The sequence below is a fragment of the Galendromus occidentalis genome, unplaced genomic scaffold, assembly GCF_000255335.2.
Source record: "Galendromus occidentalis unplaced genomic scaffold, Mocc_1.1 scf7180000077209, whole genome shotgun sequence".
Taxonomy (NCBI): domain Eukaryota; kingdom Metazoa; phylum Arthropoda; class Arachnida; order Mesostigmata; family Phytoseiidae; genus Galendromus; species Galendromus occidentalis.
Window position 1 is genome coordinate 41,236 of NW_003805197.1, and position 21,762 is coordinate 62,997.

The window sequence follows — 21,762 nt, forward strand, 5'->3', positions numbered from 1 at the left end:
GCAGATTCCCTGGTCAACGCGGTTCGTCGAGAAGTCCGAAAGTTCCATGTAAGCTCCTTGCTGAACGATCAGCTCATTGCCGCCGCGGACGCGTCTGGCATGTCTAGCATGAAGAAAGTATTCTTGGACGTGGACTCCCGATGGAATAGCACATTACGGATGTTAGACAACTTCCTCGTGTTCGGCGTTCGGCGACGCTGTGAAGGATGTAATTGACGATGACGATGTTCCATCGTTCGCTCCTTCGGAGCTGCTCCGGATCAGAGAAATCGTCGATGTTTTATCGATCGTGGAAGAATGCTCCAAGCGACTTTCAACGGCCACTCTGACATTGTACAACGCAGAATGTGCTATGCAGGTACGTAGTTATGTATCCGAAGAGGTTTCAAAATATTGCGTTGTCATGCGGATCAATGAATTCATTCATGGTAATGCTCTTAGGTCATGTTCCGGAAATTACGTGTAAAAGGGACTCACCTCGCAAATGCTCTTGCGCAAGGGATCTGCTTGCGCATTCTCCAACGTCGAGGTATCGCATCGCGACTGAGTAGATATGCGCACAAGAGGGTCGAAGAGTCTATTCTCGAAACTTGGCTTGACGAGGCTTGCGAAAGAGCGACGGCGAGCGGAAACGAGCGGATCATGTCGACCTTCGCTGACACCGGCAATATTGAAAGGGAGATCGAACGCTTCGTACAGGCAGAGTGCTGCAGCCGGCGTGAAGCCCGCGCGGAAGATAGCCATCCTCTGCTTGACGAGTTCGAAGTCTCTATGCAGGCAAGTCAAGGAGAAGTTGCATCGGACGCAGTTTCCACCAAAGAGTTGATGGAACTTCATAAGCGAGGCATCGACGTCTTGCCACGGCGGATAACTCGAATCCTCAATACGATTCAGCCAAAAAGCGTGCCTGCAGAGCGCCTCTTTAGCAGGGCACGTCATTCCCGTAGGTATTGTCAGGAGAGCATGAGCGACCAACGCCAACGGTACGCGGACATCCTGTTGCTCAAAGATGTATACCTCACTATTAGGCCATGGTTGGAGTTCGAAGAGGATCTTTCGAATGAAAGCCGACTCCGGGTGGAAGAGGACATTCCGAAGTAGTTTTTTGTACATCTCGTTCTCGTCGAGCTCTATGGTTTTGAAGGCGTCGATTTGAGGATTGTGAACTGCGTATTCTGTCGATTCGCTCAGGAATTCCGACCCCCGCGCGCCTCGTCCTGTCATGATCTGGGCGGGAGCTCGACACTCCGAACCTTCACGATTTTTTTTTCTTCGTACGGCTTTAAAAGCGCGAACAAGAGCATGATATAATTGAAACCTCCCTAAGAAATTGAGAGATTAATCCGCCCCATGCGGAACGGGGTACGCATTCACATCCATGCAGCTCGATGTCTGATCCCGATGTACAGACAATATTCGCTGGATTCGCGCCCAGGGTGGGAACCGAATGCCATCCCGCATCATGAACTCCGGGAAATTTCGCGGGAATTTCTCTGACTCTGAGTCCCTCTCCAACGAATTCTTGTTTCTGGAAGTCGGGCTGGCGAATGGCGTCCCTTGGTCACGAGTCAAGAGTCACGAATTCCGGCTCCCGACGCAGGAAGCAATTCCTTCTCGATTCTCCGACTTCATAATGCCTTTCCCGAAAATGCGGACCCCGTGGGAGAAGCGCAAAGGATTAACCCACTACGATCTGTAACCATTGAGCCGTACTTCGGCTATCGTCCGTAGTCCGTAGACTCGAACTCCGCTCACCATCCGTCGTCCGAAGTACCGCATCACGCTCACAATTCCGAAGTCCGTAGAACCTCATTACGCTCAACACCCGTAATCCGAAAAACCGTGCTGCGGACACCGACCGTATGCCGTAGAAGCGCAGTACGGCTAACATGCGTTGTCCGTAGGTCGGAGTTAGAAATTAATGCAATTCGCCGAAGTATCAGAAGTCCCTCAAAGTCGTAGCACAGGAATCTCCCGTGAACCGTAGTACGCTTCGAGGATCGTGTCGCAGACCTCCCGCAGGAACCGCATCGTGGATATGCCGAAACCCCTGCACAGCGTGTCCGAGCTCGAAAGATCCTAAGAGCATTCTCCGACGACGCAGATTCCGTAGATGAGCTGTGCTGAGACACTACCGCGGTATCGAATCTTTCTCCAAGCAGGTGAGTATCTCGCCCTCCCCGCTGGCTTGAGCCATGATGCGGTCTCAGCGCACGAGTTTCTCTGTGTTTGAAAGCGCTCAACTTAGCGTAGCCCTCAAGCTAACAATGCGCGCGTACTTTCCCGTTCCGCCTAGAGCCGTGGCGCGGCCGCGACAGTGCTCGAGTCGGGGCGCTCCACCAGATTTTCGCCGCCTTATCGAATCCTATGCGGATCGGGGTCTGACTTGTGACGGGATCAATGCGTCTCGTATCAATAGCACCGCATTCATCCCAAATTTTTTCCCGGCGAATCCACCGTCCACCGTCTTTCCCCGCATTCCTTGTGTTAAACTTTACTCGGTGGACAAAATGCGGAAGGATTTCCGGGTACCCGATCGCAAGTCGGAGGAAAAAGATTTCGATGATGCTCACACACTCTCGGGTTGCAGACAACAACTCTCTTTTATTATCAGACCTTATCGTCGTGCCGTCGACGTCGGCCGACGCGGGTGTTCGACTCCAATGCCGCCAAGCGGCCATCGCCGATACTATCGCGGCTATCGTGTTATAACTCGAGATATTTAACATTCCCCCCGGAAACGGGGAGCGTTTCACTTAGATTATTCTTTGTCAGTTGCCTCGTCCGCCGTCACCTCCAGCGGACACAATAGCTGGGCGGCACGGCGAGACGTTCTTAGATTTGAAAACTTTTACAGTATACGTTCGGATATTTCCATCGCGACCCCGGTGAGCGTCAACGATTCGGACGAGCTTCCAGCGGATCCTTGGTAAATTGTCCTCCTTCAGGAGGCAAACGTGGCCCACCCGGATGGGGTCAGCCGAGAGCCCTCTCGTTTGATTTGCCGACTTGAGGAGGAGCATATATTCGCGGAACCACCGCACGGAGAGGTCCTTGAAATACGATCTCCTCGCAACGAAATTCTTTCGCAGTTCTTCGCCCGACACTGGTTTGTCGCCCGGAAGAGCGTCGACGGGTAGGTCAGCGGCAAGGGCTGGATGGTGGGGGCCGCCACGGAGAAATTGAGCCGGCGTCAATGCTAGCGGGTCCTCGGAATCCGTCGGCGCGTGCGTTATCGGTCGATCATTGACGACCGCAGCGAGTTCGCATAGGACTGTGCGGAATTCCTCATAACCAAGGAGGCGCCGGCCAAGCCCTTTAGTGAGCGCGGCCTTCACAAGCCCTACCATACGCTCGAAAAATCCGCCCCTCCAGGGCGCCCGCGGGCAGTTAAAAGTCCAATCTATCGATCGTCCCTCCAAAGTCTCGGCTGTCTCTTTCTTCTTCATCGCATTGAAAAGACGTTTGATATCCGTCGCAGCTTTCACGAAATTACAACCATTAATCGTGAATCGCGCGACTTGCTCCACAAGTGAACAACGCTACGTACGCCTTCGAGGTGGTCTTCTGATGGGTGACAAAGAACGGTCCACAGAAGTCGATTCCGGTCACTCGGAAAGGAACCGTGAACTCCAAGCGGGCCTCGGGGAGCGGGGCCTCGATCTGTCGGGCAAATTTTCCCTGTCTCCGTCGGCAGGTGACACATCGATGCAGGATTCCCTTAATTATCTGCCGAGCCCGAGTAACCCAAAACCGTCGCCGGAGGTGATTCAGGATCGTATTCACGCCGAAGTGGGCGTTCACCCGATGCGAGTCCATAATGAGCAACTTAGCGAATCTGGACTCGCCAGGAATGACAACTGGGTTTCGCTCGTCGTAGGTGAAGAAGGGGCCTTCGGTGAGTCGGGTCTCGGCCCGGAGTAGCCCGTCTTCGTCGAGAAATAATTTGAATGCTGCGAGTTTCGATGTCGTTTGAGGCCGCTCCCCTGCCCGCGTAGCGTCGATTTCGGCTCGGCAATGTTGGTGCTGACACCAGGCGATTATCCTGGTCACGGCACCATGTTAAACTTTACTCGGTGGACAAAATGCGGAAGGATTTCCGGGTACCCAATCGCAAGTCGGAGGAAAAAGATTTCGATGATGCTCACACACTCTCGGGTTGCAGACAACAACTCTCTTTTTTTATCAGACCTTATCGTCGTGCCGTCGACGTCGGCCGACGCGGGTGTTCGACTCCAATGCCGCCAAGCGGCCATCGCCGATACTATCGCGGCTATCGCGTTAAAACTCGAGATATTTAACATTCCCCCCGGAAACGGGGAGCGTTTCACTTAGATTATTCTTTGTCAGTTGCCTCGTCCGCCGTCACCTCCAGCGGACACAATAGCTGGGCGGCACGGCGAGACGTTCTTAGATTTGAAAACTTTTACAGTATACGTTCGGATATTTCCATCGCGACCCCGGTGAGCGTCAACGATTCGGACGAGCTTCCAGCGGATCCTTGGTAAATTGTCCTCCTTCAGGAGGCAAACGTGGCCCACCCGGATGGGGTCAGCCGAGAGCCCTCTCGTTTGATTTGCCGACTTGAGGAGGAGCATATATTCGCGGAACCACCGCACGGAGAGGTCCTTGAAATACGATCTCCTCGCAACGAAATTCTTTCGCAGTTCTTCGCCCGACACTGGTTTGTCGCCCGGAAGAGCGTCGACGGGTAGGTCAGCAGCAAGGGCTGGATGGTGGGGGCCGCCACGGAGAAATTGAGCCGGCGTCAATGCTAGCGGGTCCTCGGAATCCGTCGGCGCGTGTGTTATCGGTCGATCATTGACGACCGCAGCGAGTTCGCATAGGACTGTGCGGAATTCCTCATAACCAAGGAGGCGCCGGCCAAGCCCTTTAGTGAGCGCGGCCTTCACAAGTCCTACCATACGCTCGAAAAATCCGCCCCTCCAGGGCGCCCGCGGGCAGTTGAAAGTCCAATCTATCGATCGTCCCTCCAAAGTCTCGGCTGTCTCTTTCTTCTTCATCGCATTGAAGAGACGTTTGATATCCGTCGCAGCTTTCACGAAATTACAACCATTATCCGAGATGAACTTGACGCAACCGGGATACGTAGCAAGGAAACGTCGGATCGCCAAATGAGTTTGCGGAGTACTCTGTGATGGCACCAGCTCTAGGTGAATCGCGCGACTTGCTCCACAAGTGAACAACGCTACGTACGCCTTCGAGGTGGTCTTCTGATGGGTGACAAAGAACGGTCCACAGAAGTCGATTCCGGTCACTCGGAAAGGAACCGTGAACTCCAAGCGGGCCTCGGGGAGCGGGGCCTCGATCTGTCGGGCAAATTTTCCCTGTCTCCGTCGGCAGGTGACACATCGATGCAGGATTCCCTTAATTATCTGCCGAGCCCGAGTAACCCAAAACCGTCGCCGGAGGTGATTCAGGATCGTATTCACGCCGAAGTGGGCGTTCACCCGATGCGAGTCCATAATGAGCAACTTAGCGAATCTGGACTCGCCAGGAATGACAACTGGGTTTCGCTCGTCGTAGGTGAAGAAGGGGCCTTCGGTGAGTCGGGTCTCGGCCCGGAGTAGCCCGTCTTCGTCGAGAAATAATTTGAATGCTGCGAGTTTCGATGTCGTTTGAGGCCGCTCCCCTGCCCGCGTAGCGTCGATTTCGGCTCGGCAATGTTGGTGCTGACACCAGGCGATTATCCTGGTCACGGCACCATGTTAAACTTTACTCGGTGGACAAAATGCGGAAGGATTTCCGGGTACCCGATCGCAAGTCGGAGGAAAAAGATTTCGATGATGCTCACACACTCTCGGGTTGCAGACAACAACTCTCTTTTATTATCAGACCTTATCGTCGTGCCGTCGACGTCGGCCGACGCGGGTGTTCGACTCCAATGCCGCCAAGCGGCCATCGCCGATACTATCGCGGCTATCGTGTTATAACTCGAGATATTTAACACCTTGGTCATTTCCGAGCGGCTGCATCGATTACAATCGAGACTGAGACTGCGATTTTTCCTTCCCAAGCACGAGCAGTATTATGCATATCAAGGCTACTTCGAAATGTGTATCTCTTGAGTCTGTTGTGATGGTCTCGGCGCAAAATCGCCGTAGTCGATCGGCTCACGAAGGTACTCTTCGGCACGGGAACTTCCCTAGAGCAAGTCTACTGCAATTAAAGGCCCATGACCTCCTCCGTTTCGACACAAGCAGGATACGTCCGGGAGTGCCTTCTCGGGAATGCTTCAAAGCTTCAGCGCTTCTCTTGGCCCACCTTTTGAGGCCCCCGTGCTCAACGGATCTTGTATACAATCGAGGGCTCTCAATCGAGCCGCTGAAGTTCGGATCCCCGAGCTCATGAATTCGCGATATCGCGGAGTCCTCAATAATTCCTCTTCGCGGAAAACAACGTTGTGCTTCGTATGTATGCTCTTGAATACAGTTCTGTTTCTTCAGCGAACGATACATGCCCGCGTCAGAGGCCGATCTCATAGCGGAAGCCGCATCCGACTAGGATGCGTAAGGTTTGCGGAATATCCCCTGCTCCTGAAGTCCGATGAGCGAAGGAGTGACGCGTGAAACTGGTTTCTTCGAGGAAACAGACGATATACAGGAAAGCAATGCTTCCGGCGAGTATCCGGATTGGAACCCTACTTATACTGATAGAACATACGCATCCGCACGTCAAACGACGACGGCAGGACTTACCACAGTTTCTGAGGCAGCGAGCAGGACATCTCCAGGAGAGTCGCCAAGCAGAGCCAGTCCTCGCAGCGGGAGGTTTTTTGCGGGACTTCGATTGTCTCGCCCGCCGATCAAGCCACCGGCACAACGGATCGCATTTCCAGGTACTTAGATATACGAGGATTGTCCGCTTCAGCTTTCCGGGCTGGATGACCGGGAGGAATCATCCGCGTTGAACACCATCTGAGCGAAACAGCCTTCGATCGGAGAAAACCTAATCGAAGGAAACGTGAAGCAATTTCCCACGTTCATTCTAGGTTTCCGAACAGAAGGAGACAAGGAGGTGCCCCTCTCCATAATAATTCCGGCCGTGAGGAAAGAAATCCCGGGGACGAAAAAACGCTTCCGGAAGCCAGGTCGTCGCTGCTGTAGACGGAAGAAGACGAAATCGTTTTGGTTACAGCTTCTCTGTTGTTTCTTCAAGAAAAAAGCTTCAAATGCTTGAAAAACTCCCAGAAACATGCTGACTTCTAGGGAGGGGGGGTTCGAGTTCGATCCAAATGTCGATGATTATCTCCCGGTCGAGCTCATGGGAGAAGCTGCTATTGTTGTAAATGTAGTTGTCTTGTCATGCCTCCGTGTCTTCATCAGATTTAGGCAGCGGCGGATTCACGAAATCGCCGCCCCCAGGCTCGATCAGGACCGCTGCCCTGACACAACCCATCTGGGACTGAATCCCGATACTTCCCGGCGCTTTCTCCGAGTCTAAGATTTCTTTTCTATTCCGCAAAAAGACTAAGAATCCTTAGATTTAGAAATTGTCTCCACTTATTACGTCGATCCCAGAAGAGCGAGAGGAAGAGTTCCTACTCAAAATAGTTGATCGGGTATCCTAGAAATCATGTCTCGCTGTACGTTTTCGAGACGGCTGTCCGCCGTTGATCTGGCAGCCTCAAGCTCATGGACAGAGTTGACGTCCTCGTCTCGGTCTCGAATGATTTCACTGAGTGAGTTGCCGAGGATCACAGGAGATCCAACCAGGATCTCGCCGCCCCCCGAAAACTGCCGCCGCAGTCTATAGCCTACTAAGCCTACTGGGTCAATCCGCCACTGATTTAAGTATGCGAACTCTGAGGGAAAATTCCCGACCCTCACCGGCGAGAGGTGGGATCTTCGTTTTTCTGTCAGACTTTATCCAACAAATGCAACGGAAACAGGAGGCACGCGGTGGTTGCCGTGAGGGGGAATTTTGAAGCGACATTCCAATTCTGACCACGGAGCGGTAGGTGACTTAGGAAATTCTGAAGAAATATGACATCACGATGTTTAATTTCCTACGACTCCGTTTCCGAGGATGCCGCAGGCTCTTTCCAGCAAAATCTGGGGGGAGGCGATCGACCCTTTCTTACAGGCCCGCTCCCTCAAAGAGTCTCGGCTGGGAGACCATCCGTTCCTTCTACCTCTACGGATCGCTTAAGCCCTCAAGAGAGTGTCCGTCATGTAGGCCAGTAGCAATCGCTGATGGCTGCGGGACATCCCACGAATTCGAATGCGTTAGGGCTGATAATAATATATATGATCTAGCTGTAGCTGTCAATGGAGAGACCGCATGAATTACGATAGCTCGCGTACTCTGCGGTTCCTTCCTACGTCATTCTATTGTGGTTTCGAATTTCCCTCATTCTCTACCATCTCACTCCCTCGCTGCCTTTCCACGACTTTTTGAAAATCCGTTCTCGCGGCTTACTTTTTCGATGCTGTATCGAAACGGACGATGACCAGAGCGAGTAACCCGTGAAGAATTATTTCTTCGCCCCGTGACAACGGCGGAATGCGAACACGAAGATCGAACGGATCTTCTTATTTGCATGTACATGTCGGTTCCGGAATGCTTCGTAAGCTATTGGCATTTTGTACATGGGGTGATCCAGATGAAGATATGTACTTCCTTCCGAATAAGCTGAGCGGCAGATGCGACTACGGAAAGATCTCGCGCAATGTAAGGACGGAATCATGGACGGATGGAATTGCATCTGAATTGCTCAAGAGACGAAAATTCTCGGCCCTGCCCGTTTGAAGAAATGCGGAACCTCAAGTCCGCCACCGGATGGCCCTACAAACGACCGATCCGTCACGTGGGGATCAACGCGGAGTTTTCGGGAGTTGAGCGTCGTGACTTAGTATCCGCTCACCTGAGGATGCTGCTCTTGTGCTGCGAGCAATTTCTGCGCTCGAGCTTCGAAACCAGCTCAAGGGTCGTCTATTCGGGCGGGCTTTCCTCCGTCCTTCCCGCGCCCTCACGAGATCCCCATCGGATCGGAGACGGAATATCTCACCCGAAAATAGCATCATCGTTCCGATCACGAACCCTCCCCCATTGCTTAAATTCGGATCCCCCCGGAGTCGTGATTGAGGACTTCTAACAAGCAGCGTGTCCACCTCGGGACTGGATGGGGCTCCACCTCCCCCCAAGCTTTTGATCTTGATGCTGAAGTATAGGAGCGGGTCGCCGTTTCAAATTCTCAGCCCCAAAGAGAATCCAATCAAACCCCTCCTTCCGCTCCCAGGAGAAATGAATCGAAAAAAGCCAGAGCTCGAATCAAGTATTCGGGAAAACTATGTTCTGCAGGCGCGAATCGCGAATAATGTCCGCGGGTTCCTGAGACAGATAGTTTTCCTTCGACGGCCTCACTCTGGACCTCCAGACAGTCTGGACAGAAAGATAGCCGGACAATCCAGAAGAAAGGAATTTTCCGTCATCGTAACGCCTCAACGTTGGGGGATAAACTTATTCTTCCCGCTGGGACAGATTCGAGCGTCCACCCGAGGTCTGTAAGTCAATCAGGTCCATGATGTAGGCTGACTGACTGAGGGTAAATCTCGCCCAGCTTGAAACGAGTGTTGATGGAGACGATGATGGAAGCGGTGCTTCATCCGAAATGGTAGTTTTCAGAGCGAGAACGTGTGAACAAGTCATAGCTCATCAACACCGAGCGTCTCACAGAGCGCGATTAGCACCAGCATGGCCTGCCATCAACGTTCAGCAGCAGTCCGTCTGTCAGCCTTTCTGCCCGCCAGTGAGCAGCCAGCCTTCCCGCTTGCGTTCCTTCTTCCTCTATGCTCTGAACAGCGAACGGTGTGAGCTCGTTCTTTTTATCGAACGTTCAGGAGGAGTCTACGAAGTTGTGAGCTCGTCGCAAGCCACGCCCAAATGACCGGAGCGCTCTGTGGGCGGAGCCTCTCGGAGGCGGTCGTTCCGCGTTGGCACTTTGTCGCCGGCCGCTTTGGAACGACTCTGGCTCTAGCCGAGCTAAAGTAAACAAACCGGTCTCGGTTCGAGTTGACCAGCCAACCCTGTGTGCAAGTCAGCCAAGCAGCTAGCCAAGCAGCCTGCAATTAGAACTGGTAATCAACTGTTTTGACGGCAGCTGCGACGGCATCGACGAGTGTTTTTTTCAACATCGTCGACGAGCTTCCGTACGGAGCTGTTGATGTGAGCGTGGAACTGCATATGTCCGTCAGTTGTGGGAGTGAGTTCGAGTCCAGAGTGCCCTCATGGAACTCCAGCGTAACGTCCGGTGGCCGTCCTAGCGGTGAGTGCGACTGGCCGGCGAAGGATCGATAATTATCGTTGGCCCGATCGGAATAGGATTCAATGTGGAGTGAGCTCGCCGTGCACTTTCGGTCATTTGAGACCCGGGACATTTGAGAGGTTAATCTAGGTACTGCTCAAATTTCGGACACGCGTGTTTTGCGCAGGTTGAGGTTTACCGACTCTTTGGAGCGAAACGAACGCCGCTGATACTTTGCCGTAGCGGACGCAGCGGAGTCTCTCCCGGAGCGAGAGTTCGGTTTTTGCGATGAGACGGTGGAAGCCTTCCGCAATTATTGCCAGAAATGTAAACCTATGTCGGTCCCGAATTCCATTCACGGCTCTCTCAAATTTTTGACTGCTCGCATGGACGTTCTTTTTCGAGCAGGTCGATATGGCTCCGAACGCTGGTCGGGTCTATTGTGGAAGTAGAATGGTCATGTCGTCCGCCCTTTTGCTTCTTAATTTTTTACTCCTACGTTCTGTTTGGCTTATGTCTCAGACTTCATCGCTCGCTCAGTCGTTGCTGCCTCCGCTGCCAAATAAACCGAAACTTAAAATTGTTTATATTCGAAATTACAGGAAATGTTGGACGGGGTCACGTTTAGTTGCCTCCCGGCATCGCTGTGAGCAGCTCAGGCGGATGTGCCGTGCAGTGCAGTGAAGTGAACTCCCGTGACGTTACCTACGTGCAAAGCACGTCTCGTTCTCTGTGTGTTGTTCTCGAAGCAATAACGCAAGTCGCAAGCCTGTCTGTGAGGGTCATCGGGCTAGGCTGACCGCAGGTGGACCTCAAATCCAACGAGGTTGTCTTGGATCTCCAAATACTGCAGTCGTCTATAAGGTGTTCCTCTCAGCCTCGACACGTCCCGATTGCTCGCTTGACCTCCGATCACGAGACGATTGATGATAATGCGACGCTCCACAACCCCCCTATCTCCTGCGGTCGACGTGGGCCGTCTGAGCTCCGCGTATGCTTCGTATTCCTACAACGACATGCCGATGGGATCTCAGATCCTCTCCCCGTACGCCTCGAGCGACGACTACCGGAGCTCGCACCTCGCGCTGACGCACCAGAACTCGGTTTTGCAGTCGTCGCATATCGCCCACAAGGACATGGTGAAACCCCCCTACAGTTATATCGCTCTGATCGCCATGGCCATCCAGAACACGCCGGAGAAGAAGCAAACTCTGAGCGGAATCTACGACTTCATCATGATCAAATTCCCCTTCTATCGGCATAATAAACAGGGCTGGCAAAACTCGATTCGACACAACCTCTCGCTGAACGAGTGCTTCGTGAAAATTCCTCGCGACGAGAAGAAGCCCGGCAAGGGAAGTTACTGGACGCTACATCCAGAATCGCTCAACATGTTCGAGAACGGAAGTTATTTGCGTAGGAGGAGACGTTTCAAGAAAAGCGACCTGGAGCGCAAGAACGACGTCGACGAACCCGCTGTCAACGCGGCTCCGAACGGCGCACAAAGACCCACAATGCGAGTGCCAAATAAACCAAAAAAGTCGAAGAAGCAAGTCTCCTTCTCATCGAGCGGTGAAACATTGACTACGTTGACATCAACACCTGCAAGCGTCACATCCGCGGCTCGGACAGCTCTCGCCTGCTCGACGCCGCAACCACCTTTCCATCTTCAACTTCAGCAGCAGCAGCAGCAGCAACAACAGCAGCTACAGCAACTGCAACAGGAGCAGCAGCAACAACACCATCAACATCAGCAGCAACAAACATGCTTCACCGCCGCAGATGTTGTCGCTCCGACAGCTGCAGCAGCCGTACGGTCAGATTTTGCGGCGAAAGACGACATGGCGGTCGCTTACCCAGTACAGCACATGGTGCTCGGCTCGCCATCGGAAATGCAGCTTCTTACCTCAAAATCCGCAACGGTCAAACAGGAATATCCCTCGCCCCCACAGAGCGCTGCAGGTGTCGAGTTCTATCAAGTCGGGAGCGAACGGATCGACGCCGGAATGTATTCCCAAACACATTGGCACTACGGTCATTTGAAAAAATCCGTGGTTTATCCCGCAATGGAGGCTGCGCCGATTAACAACACCGGGGACCAGCTGACCGAGATGGGCTACAGGTGGCACACGCAAGACTGTTCCAGTCCTGATCCTGGCAGCTATGTCGCCAGCATTCAGGATTACCATCCTGCGCAGGCTGCGGGTCCGTCGGGATTTTCGGGGCACGCAACGGCAGCCGCCGCTGCTGCTGCCGTCAACCACTTAGGTTACTTTTGTGATAACGGCTCGCCCACGGCACGACAGCAGGGCTGGTCGTACCCAATTTAGCGTGTCCGAGTAGATGTTTAAAAGGCTGCTACAGTATTGACACAGCAATTCATTTTCTAAACTAGTCAACGAGAGTGAATATTCGGAGTGGAAGAAAAAATTGTCGCTCTGGGGTCCTATGACCGAGCTTCCAATGGGGAACTCCAGTAAGTCAAAAACGAAGCGAAGTTCGAAAGCGTAATCCAGGACATTTGTTTCTGATCGGGACTTCGCGGGTCCCGTCTCGGAATCTCAACTGCCTTTGTTACTCGTCAGCTCCAGGGAGATGAGATTGAGAAATGCGCGGACGGAGGAAACAAATGGCGACTCGATCAGATGAACAAGTGGATGAAAATATAACTGTATGAATCCCGACCTTACCTTGTACACTGTAAATAAACAGTCAGTTCGTAACAAAAACACTTTTTCTCTTTATTGCCTCTTTTCGTGTTGGCTCGATTATGTTTGTGATTACGATGAGAACGTTGAAGCTGGTCGAAGAAGACAGACCCAAGAGGCGCCACTGAGACTCCCGACACGGACAAGGCTACTAAGCATAGACATTATTCTTCTGATTTGATTCTCTCTGGAATGATGAGACCGAAAAAGCGTCTCTCGTTCCGATGACTGCCGAGGAGGATCTTTCCCGGGATATCTGATTCCGATCCCATACGCCCATCGATACGCCGAGGAAGGCTGTGTGGCGAGTCAGATGATCAGACAGATTGAGGGAGGTGATCCCAAGAGATCCCGGGGCTCCCCGATTCTCAAGAATCAAAGGACGGGATATCGAAAAGTGCCAAGTCCGGGAAAGCAGGCTGACTTGGTCACTTGAGATCGGCTGATGCGAGCCTCAGGCTCATCGATTCTCGGGCCCAACGACGCAATGATCCATAAGTGATTCCCATCGATCGCAATAATTGTTCGCGCTTACCCCATAGCGGCTCGTATATTGAAGGAGAGATCGTCCTTATGATAAACGAAATCGGGGAGGCGGACCGTCGCGGCGATTAACACCTACGGAGCCGCATACATATATCGGCCGCGGTCGCCGGATGTAGCCATAATACAAATGCCCAATCTATATGTGCGCAAAGACCTTAAGTAAACACACCTTGGCTTATCCAGATAGCTTCTCGAAGAGCTAGAGGGACGAAGGTGGAGGGAAAGAGCAACCGTTTCCGCTGGCAGGCTCGCGGGATGGATGGATAGATCGGTAGATGGATGAATGAGAGGAGACCTGGCTGAAACCAGCAAGCACCTCTCAGCACTCCCAGAGCATTTGGCCGTAGCCTAGCTTCCCCGCCTAGGCCGGTGGACGCGCGGACGGACAGTTGAACGGACTGGTTGGCCGTGGTAGAATAAACACTCGATACTCCCAACGAGCGAGCATCCTAACGGGCGGATAGCTGCTCAGACAGAGGTTTTAGGCTCCGAGCGTTCATGAATAACCTCGTAGGAAGGACAAATCCATGCTTCGATAAACGTATGAAGAAGTATCAGGCAGCTCCATCCTCTCCCCTAAACTAGCGATCGATCATTTAGACTGAAAAAATCCGGGATCCGCAACCGGCTTGCAGCGAGAGAATGGCCCAATCAGGTAGGTACAATTGAATGATAGCGGCAGCGAGAGCAAATCGCTCCACCCGATGAGCACATCGTGGGCAAGCTCCGATTAAGCAAGCTTCGACGTGAAAACTTGCATGAAGGGATTTCAATATTTTAAGCTCCTGATCGATCCTCTGCCCAATCGTCGCTTGTCACGTCTGAACAGAAATTGCTGTCTCCGAGCCTTCTATCATACTTTCCCTCGGGATTCATCCCTGGGGAACAATATGTTTCTGATTTTTTCGGATGATTTGGTCGGGACTTGTCAATAAGAAAAATTTTCTCTTTCTGTAAGAAGAATAAGAGAAATTGTTTCCAAGGTCGAATCCCCCGCAGCAGCGGTTTCTGCGTTAGAAAGACTCACGTCGGGCCTTGTTTCGCATATCTTCCGTCGGCGAACGATGAATGCATGCAAGGGGATCGATCTGATCCGGACGATCCTCCGACATGGGAGATCCGAGGACACCAGCACGTGAGCGGACCGCCCGGGAGGAACCGAAAATTCGAGCGGCAGCGAGGATAGGTGCCCGCACAAAGGGCGCTCTTGCGACATATCAGAGTCTGCACTCTAGCAACGAAACCGCAGTCCTGACTCGATGGAACACGAAGGACCGCAGCAGACTTCATCCGGATGAGTATCCGGATACCCGAAGAAACCACGAATGAGAGCAGCAAGTTCGTGTTCCCTCCGCAAAAAGAAGATCCACTCTGGAAGAGCACCATGGATTCGAGAGTATAACCAGATGAAATGGAAACTCAGAGGTATCATAAAGTGCTCCAGCCTGAACAGGGGCACGCTCTACCACAGGGGCAGCTTTCTCCACGTGACTTCGGGAGATTTCAAAGAAACATAATTTTCTCGCTTCGTCGTAAGAAGTCCTCCTCTGAAAGATCTACGTATCACTTTTTGAGGAACCCTGCTCGGCATGCACGACGCATGATAATGTTTCATGATCCTCGACGTTTTCTCGACCTCTCCGGAGATATGCTCACGACGATTCCCCCCGGGGGTCATTTACAGATGACAGAACAGCTGGAAACCAAGTATCCCCTCTATAAAGGGAATTGTGGTATTATATGAGCATCGACCTTGACTGACATTGAGAGATACGGGAACCTTCTGCTTCTGAGCATGTCAAGCATATGCATGAGAGGAGATGGTCGAAGCTGGGAACAGCATTTTCCCGCGGTCGGCCGCTGTGTCGAGCGCGACTGGAGGGCTTGTGGTGGGAATTTCCTCTCCGCCTGCCCCTCAATAAATGCCTATTGAGGACATTCTTCGTAAATGCGCATGTAATGATGAGAGCGCTCATCGATCGTAATTTCCGCGACTCCTTTCCCCGTAGAATTTGAATGTGGACTCAAGTCCGGCGCGAGCGCAGAGTCCCAGAAGGAAGTGATGAAATATTGCTGCCTCGAACTGCTCTGAACTCTTAACGAGCCCGACTTTCCCGAATATGATTTATTTCTCCATCGGATGAATTTACGCAAACGTCCACATCTTACTGCACTCGAGAGCTAAATTTGGAATCGGATGCGATCCCAGTTGAGGTAAGAACGTAGGTTTAATAATTTGTCGCTGATCTCTGGTGTTTTGGAGCACGCGCGCAATACGTGACGCAATGCCGAAGACGACACCTCTCTCTCTGGACAGTCGTCATCTTTCGCAATGAGTCCCCTATGGTGGGTAATTATTGCTCCACGGCGAAGTCTCGGAGGTTTTCACCACTCGCCAAGACAACTTGTGGGCGAACAGCTAATAGGCTTGCGAGCCAGTTTACCGACTATTATGTGTGTCTCACTGCAAACGAGGACGCAGCGGAGTAGATTTTCTCTCCGCTCATCTTTTTTTATTGTAACCCAGTGACGGATGAGTCGTCAGCCTCGTATGTCGGTACATGCACGTTTTTAAAATGTTTCAAACGAGACATGCGGGCCGACCGCGAGCTAACCATCGACAGCAAACGAGACGTTTGACACATCCTCATAATCCTCAATTTTTAATCCAGGAAAACAGCGATCGGCTCGCCGGATTATTTAATTTGCATGAGCTCCCCTCTCTTCTACGCTTGCGATGGATGCGTTGAATATGTGCTGTTTCAAGCATCCAGACTACAAGATACGCCTCTTTAATCCTTGATTTATCTACTCTGACCTGCCAGCACCCTGAAGGCATTCGTCCGTTCCAAAAGAATGCTCAAAGACAGCGAGTAGATTCGCTCGGAGATGGCCCGCCGAACCGCCGGTGACTGGGATTGCCCTCAATGACTGTTTTTAATTGCATGAACCGATGGGAATCGGGTGAGGCTACGACAAGGATTGTTTCAGCGGGATGAGATTGAAAACTATACCGCATCAGAAGCCATCACTAGAGCGGCAGTCTTCTCTCTAATTCAAGGAGGGAACGTGTCGACAGCGGCAGTAAATCGAATGCACGCGTTGAAAATGCGGAGAAAAGCCCCAAGAAGCTCTTGGCCCGCTCAAGGGTCAGACGAAAATTGGACGTGAAATTCGGCGATGATCAAGTACTACGGAAACCCCCGTTGGATCGCAGCTAGACGAAGCACCACTCATCGGTATCAAGAAGGCCACTTGCCTCTCTTGAGATGAACATCAAGCAAAGAAAGTCAAGTCGTCGATAAACTTCAATTCATTTCGAGTTGTGGGGCCATCCACGCAACTGGGTGTCCCGGCACACTTCGGCTACCATTTCGGAACGGATTTATTTGCCTCCCGCGGAAAGCTCCTCCGCCGACCTCATTCCTCGAGCTTGATTCCTGTTTCGAGAGAAATCCGGTGGAACTGGACGCTTCCCCCTCTGACTTGAATGTTTCTAATAAGATCTCCACATCGCTAAATTCGATAATTCAATGCGCTTCCTCTTCCTCGACCTCGCTCGAGTCGACTTTTTCTCGAAACCTTCGTCTCCCCACAGAAGAATGCGAGAAGACTCGAAATCATCGTTCTCCTTCATCCGTTCTCCTCTTAGGGGAATTGTTTCAACACATCCATTTGTCTGTTGTGTAACACGATTTGTGTTTGGACCGTCGAGATCTCAAGTGTTCTGCGAACTGCGAAGAGACGCACGGACGAACGTGCATTCCGAATGCCAGCAGGTCTTGTTGGCCATCCGGCCGGTCCGCATAGCAAACGATAAAATATCAATATTTAGCCTAAATTGTTGCGGCGCCGCGCTCGCGTTCAGAATGAGACGCTTCGACGTCGGCTGATAAAGTAAACAGTTCTCAAGAGAACACTACCAGCGATCTAGACGCTGTTCTCGATCTGAATCTTTCAGAACGCACCTAGTGAACGACCGCTTTTCAAATTCGACGAACGTATGCTGGAACTAATTTCCGAAAGATCACCTCAGTGTTCCAATCAACCATCCTACGGATGTTGTACGAATAACTGAAATCGAATCGGAGCCTTCCCCGTGAGCGGAACCCATCGAGGGACCATTCCGAGCGAGAAACGGAGCCCATCCGAACCGGCTCAATCGCTCGAAAGTTAGTCGATAAGCCGATCCGGGTCGGGTCGCAACAAGGCGTTGATAGGCCGAGGTTCTTCACACCACACCATCACCGATCGTTGCTCGATCTTCGAGCGATCACCGCAGAATCGGAAGCAAAACGAATTAACCTGATCGCGATTAGCGAACCCAAAAGCCAATGTCACCGCCTTCTAACGGAAGCTCTCGAGAGGACCGTGCCGAGAAGCGGCCTGATCGCACTAGAGTACATATCTGAGAAAAGCAGGACCGCTTCTGAACACGATAGAAAATTGGGGAATCTCGCAGTTCCGGTCCGCCCTCGCCATGGTCTCCGAGCTCCCCTTTTCCACGATCCTTTTGACGTCATCACCGAAAATCGCTGAATGACTTGAGATCATCGCTATCGAGTCCGTCTACTCTTCAGTATCATTAGGTTTGAAGGCCTCCAAGTTCACATTTCGGGGATGAGATTCTTCGAATATCCGATAATTTCGAATTCGTGCTGTAGGAATTCCATGGAGGATCCTCGCTAAGATGGACGGTATCGTGCGTGAGCATGGAGAGATAGCTTCCGAAGATCCCAACTCAGAAAGAGTTTGGGAGTCGACTGGCCGCTGGGAGCGCCATCTTGAGGAATTCGAAGGTATCATTCCCGAGCTGATCACGTCATACGGCTCCTGGGTGAGAGAGGATATTATACCGAGCGTTCAATGTCCGTGAACTCTCAAGCTCTAGAGTAATTATCAACTGAGTGAGAGTTTCCACGCAGAAACTCCGAACGAGGTTGACATGTGGATGAACGAAGGCCGAAACTCGGGTGTGCGGAAAACCTGGGAAAGTGCCGAACGGAGGATTCTCGATTTACCTCCCCCGATAGCCAGACAGCGTGAACCCTTCTCAGGGAGAATAGGAGATGAGAGAGAGACCAGTTCGCGGTCGATGATTCTCGCTCTCGAAGGCTCACAGCAAGTTTCAAGCTCTTCCCTTTTTAGCTCGTCGAGTATGTTTTGCTACGGGATTTGGATTTCGACCTGCACAGTGACACTCGCTCAGCCGCGGCTTCACTCTCGGACACCGCGCACCGCTAGGCCGACGATTTATTCTTTCTTCCCTTCACACACTTTTTCGTTCAGCCATCCATTCATTCGTTGATCCCCCGATTCAATTATTCGTCGATGCACCGCTTCTCCGCCTGGGAAAGCAATCATATTGACTGAGCGATTCTCAAGCTTTTCCCGATGAGACTTGGAACACGCCGAAAATCCAAAAGCCCGGGAATTCGGGAATACTCGGAAGCATCAACGGAATCTTCTTGAAACGGGGCCGACTATGTTCTCCGGTTGCGATCTGTGGCATTCCTTAGCGGATATAAAGAATTGGAGGGAAGAAATGGTAATCATCGAATATAGCGCGTGTCCAGATGCTTGGAATCTGATTCATGGGTGAAATGAGTGTTGAAGAGTTTAAAGACTTTTTCGTCGCTCCTAGTCGCACGTTGGTGGTCTCGCTCTCGAGCGACAAGGTGCAAATCCACTGTTTACCCAACAAAGCGCATCACCCGAGCCGGCTTTACTTTTCGTAGGTTTCGAGATCCGCCCTAATCCGAGTACCCCGATATCCCAGGTCGGTGTGTGATTCTTCGCGGAGCGCTCCAGACGGAGCGGTTTCAAAACCAAGCCCTACCGAGGGCCTCGTGAAGCCTCTGCAGATCTTCAACAAACGCGGAATTTCGCTCTCGCATCAGTCTGGGGGAACGTCACCACTCGACAAGCATTTCACGAGGTGTTGAAACAATGGGCTCGTCGGTCGCGCTCAGAACGTTTGGTCTGTCTTTTTTCCGCTTCTATTTGACTTCCGATTTTTTGGTCAGCACTGATCGCGCCGGGGACCCACTCGGTTCGAGCCATCAACCGCAGAATTTCATGGCACACCGGTTCAGAGCAATGGGATTATAGGCCGGGCGACCAGGTTCAACAGTTTTGAGTTTGGAGACTTGAGACTGCGGGCGATGTCGGTAGAGGAAGCAGCAAACTTGATCTCTGAAATTTCCAGTACCACTTTGATGTCTTCGTTCGGAGCAAGCTCGAGTAATGCCTCACACTCCTTACGACATCGATTCGGCCACAGTAGTCATCGATTTCGCAGCTCTCGATCTTAGCCTCCGCGGGGAATTCGTTCTTCAAAAACGAATAATCGCAGAAGCAGTAAATATTAGGACGATTCTCCGATCGAGTTCCGAGCTCCGATCGGGCATTTGAGTAAGCATTTCGAAGCAGGACCGATGAAGTGCGAGCGGATCCATCTAGGATCCTGTGCGCTCGAAAGACACCGTCGGAAGAGTTCCAACTATGATAGGTAAATCTCGGAATTCTGGGGTGGGCTTTCCGGGGAGAACGTCAGACTACTGGAAACGCTCGTCTCGAGACTCGCTCCGATACCGGTATATCGTCGAAGGAAAGGGTTTGGAGGTTCTCTCTGCAAGAAGGAATTTTCAGCAAAAATTTGTTGTTCTAAGCTCGTAAGGATAGTTTCTCTCTGTTTGCACTCACAACACAGCTCGCTCGCCTCCATAGTCGCGACACGAGTGACGCCAGAATCAGTACACGATCACGCGGAGACCTTTCAGGCTTCCGCGTGATCGAAGTGAAAGAGTCGAGTGGCCAGACTTCACGCATTCGCCTGGCAATTCCTAACTTCAGCCAATTTGAATGGTCAGTGGTCTCCACGAGTGTTGTCCGGCGCGGCGTTGGACAAACGAACTCGCCCTTGCCGGTGAACCCGCGGAATCGTGAAGTCGTAACCGCGGCCCGACAGTCTGCACTATCCGCACGAAGGCGTCATGCTGTTGGCCGCGCACTCCGTCCATTATTATTCTTATATCTAGCATGTATTTATTTACATACTCAGACACACGATCTGCACACTCACACTCACCATCTTATTTTTTCTCTAAACACATCCCTGATATAAAGCGCTTCACCTTTAGCGAGAACCATTCCGTAGCCGAGAGCTGGGAGGCCGCAGATCTCCGTGGTCCTTTTCTTTCCGCCCGATGATACCGTGATTCAAGCCGTTCCTCCGGACATGGATACGTTTTTCCGTGAGCAGAAGTGGTGTTTCTGATTGTGCATATTCTTGGATCCCGTGAGTCTCTGCCAGTCATTGCCGATCATTCACCATGCGAAAAGTGTGTGCCCCTCCAAAAGGCCATCTCCGGAGGAGTTCTAGCTCATTCTCGTCCCAGTCACAAGAAGAACGAGTCTGGAGGAATTTTCAAAGGTTTGGCATTGCGGTATTCACCGGAGTTCGCCACCCATTCGACGCGCAGGCAAGTCCCGAGAGCTTTGAAGCCAACCTCGTGTCTCACTTGGAAGTCCTCCCTTGAGGGCGAAGTCCTTATGATTTCGGTACACATCACCACTCTCGGCCGAGCGAATTCCTAGAATAATCAAGCGATTTTCTCCACTTGTTTGGAACCATTCTTATCGCGGCGCGAGGTTGGCTTCCGACTCTGGTTCGATCGATCCGAGATCAAACGGTAAATTTTCTGAGATACTGGTCCTCTCCAGATCCAACCGGTGCGCTCGAGGAGCTTTTTGGTAAGAAGACCACACACAGTGTTTGGGTGTCGACTTCATGTCTTATCTGATAATGTCTTTGCTCGCCACAGCGATCCTTGTTTGAGGTCGTGACGAGTCTCCGTTCCCCCCACTTGCGGACTTGACTATACCGTGGGACTTGGATCTATCGTGCACATTCTATTCTATATCGAGCCTGCAAGAGCCTTTCGGAAGTTTCCAGGGGAGCTCGAAATTGAATGAGAATATCGGACAGTGTTCTGGAGGACTGCGTCTCCGCAGCGATCTCGAGCGGAGCCTCCCCGCCCCGTTGAATTGGGGGAGTGTTGGGCAGCGAACTTCGGTGCCGGAAAGTTCTCGTGAGTTACTGTTGGATCGACTGGTGGCGGACTCCGATGAGTAGTCTTCCCTGTGATAAAGCGGAGAAAAGAATAAAGTGCAGAATCTGAGAACGAACATATCCCAGCTCTTTTTATTATCTCAGATATCGAGAAGATAATCATCCTC

The 21,762-nt window shown here is 51.9% G+C and overlaps 2 protein-coding genes across 2 annotated transcripts; one reads left to right on the forward strand and one right to left on the reverse strand.

Annotated features, from left to right (window-relative positions):
• Positions 1 to 4,346: 4,346 nt before the first annotated feature.
• LOC100902727 (uncharacterized) lies at positions 4,347 to 5,980 on the reverse strand. The gene is made up of 2 exons (XM_003741841.1): positions 5,859 to 5,980; positions 4,347 to 5,712 (listed from the first exon to the last, which is right to left on the reverse strand). Exons 1-2 carry the CDS (start codon positions 5,978 to 5,980, stop codon positions 4,347 to 4,349), a joined length of 1,488 nt encoding a protein of 495 aa, XP_003741889.1.
• A 5,303-nt stretch (positions 5,981 to 11,283) lies between these two features.
• On the forward strand, positions 11,284 to 12,597 carry LOC100902875 (forkhead box protein D1-like). The gene is made up of 2 exons (XM_018638932.1): positions 11,284 to 11,730; positions 11,950 to 12,597. The coding sequence occupies exons 1-2, from the start codon at positions 11,284 to 11,286 to the stop codon at positions 12,595 to 12,597; spliced, it is 1,095 nt and encodes a 364-aa protein (XP_018494448.1).
• The last annotated feature ends 9,165 nt before the right edge of the window (positions 12,598 to 21,762 follow it).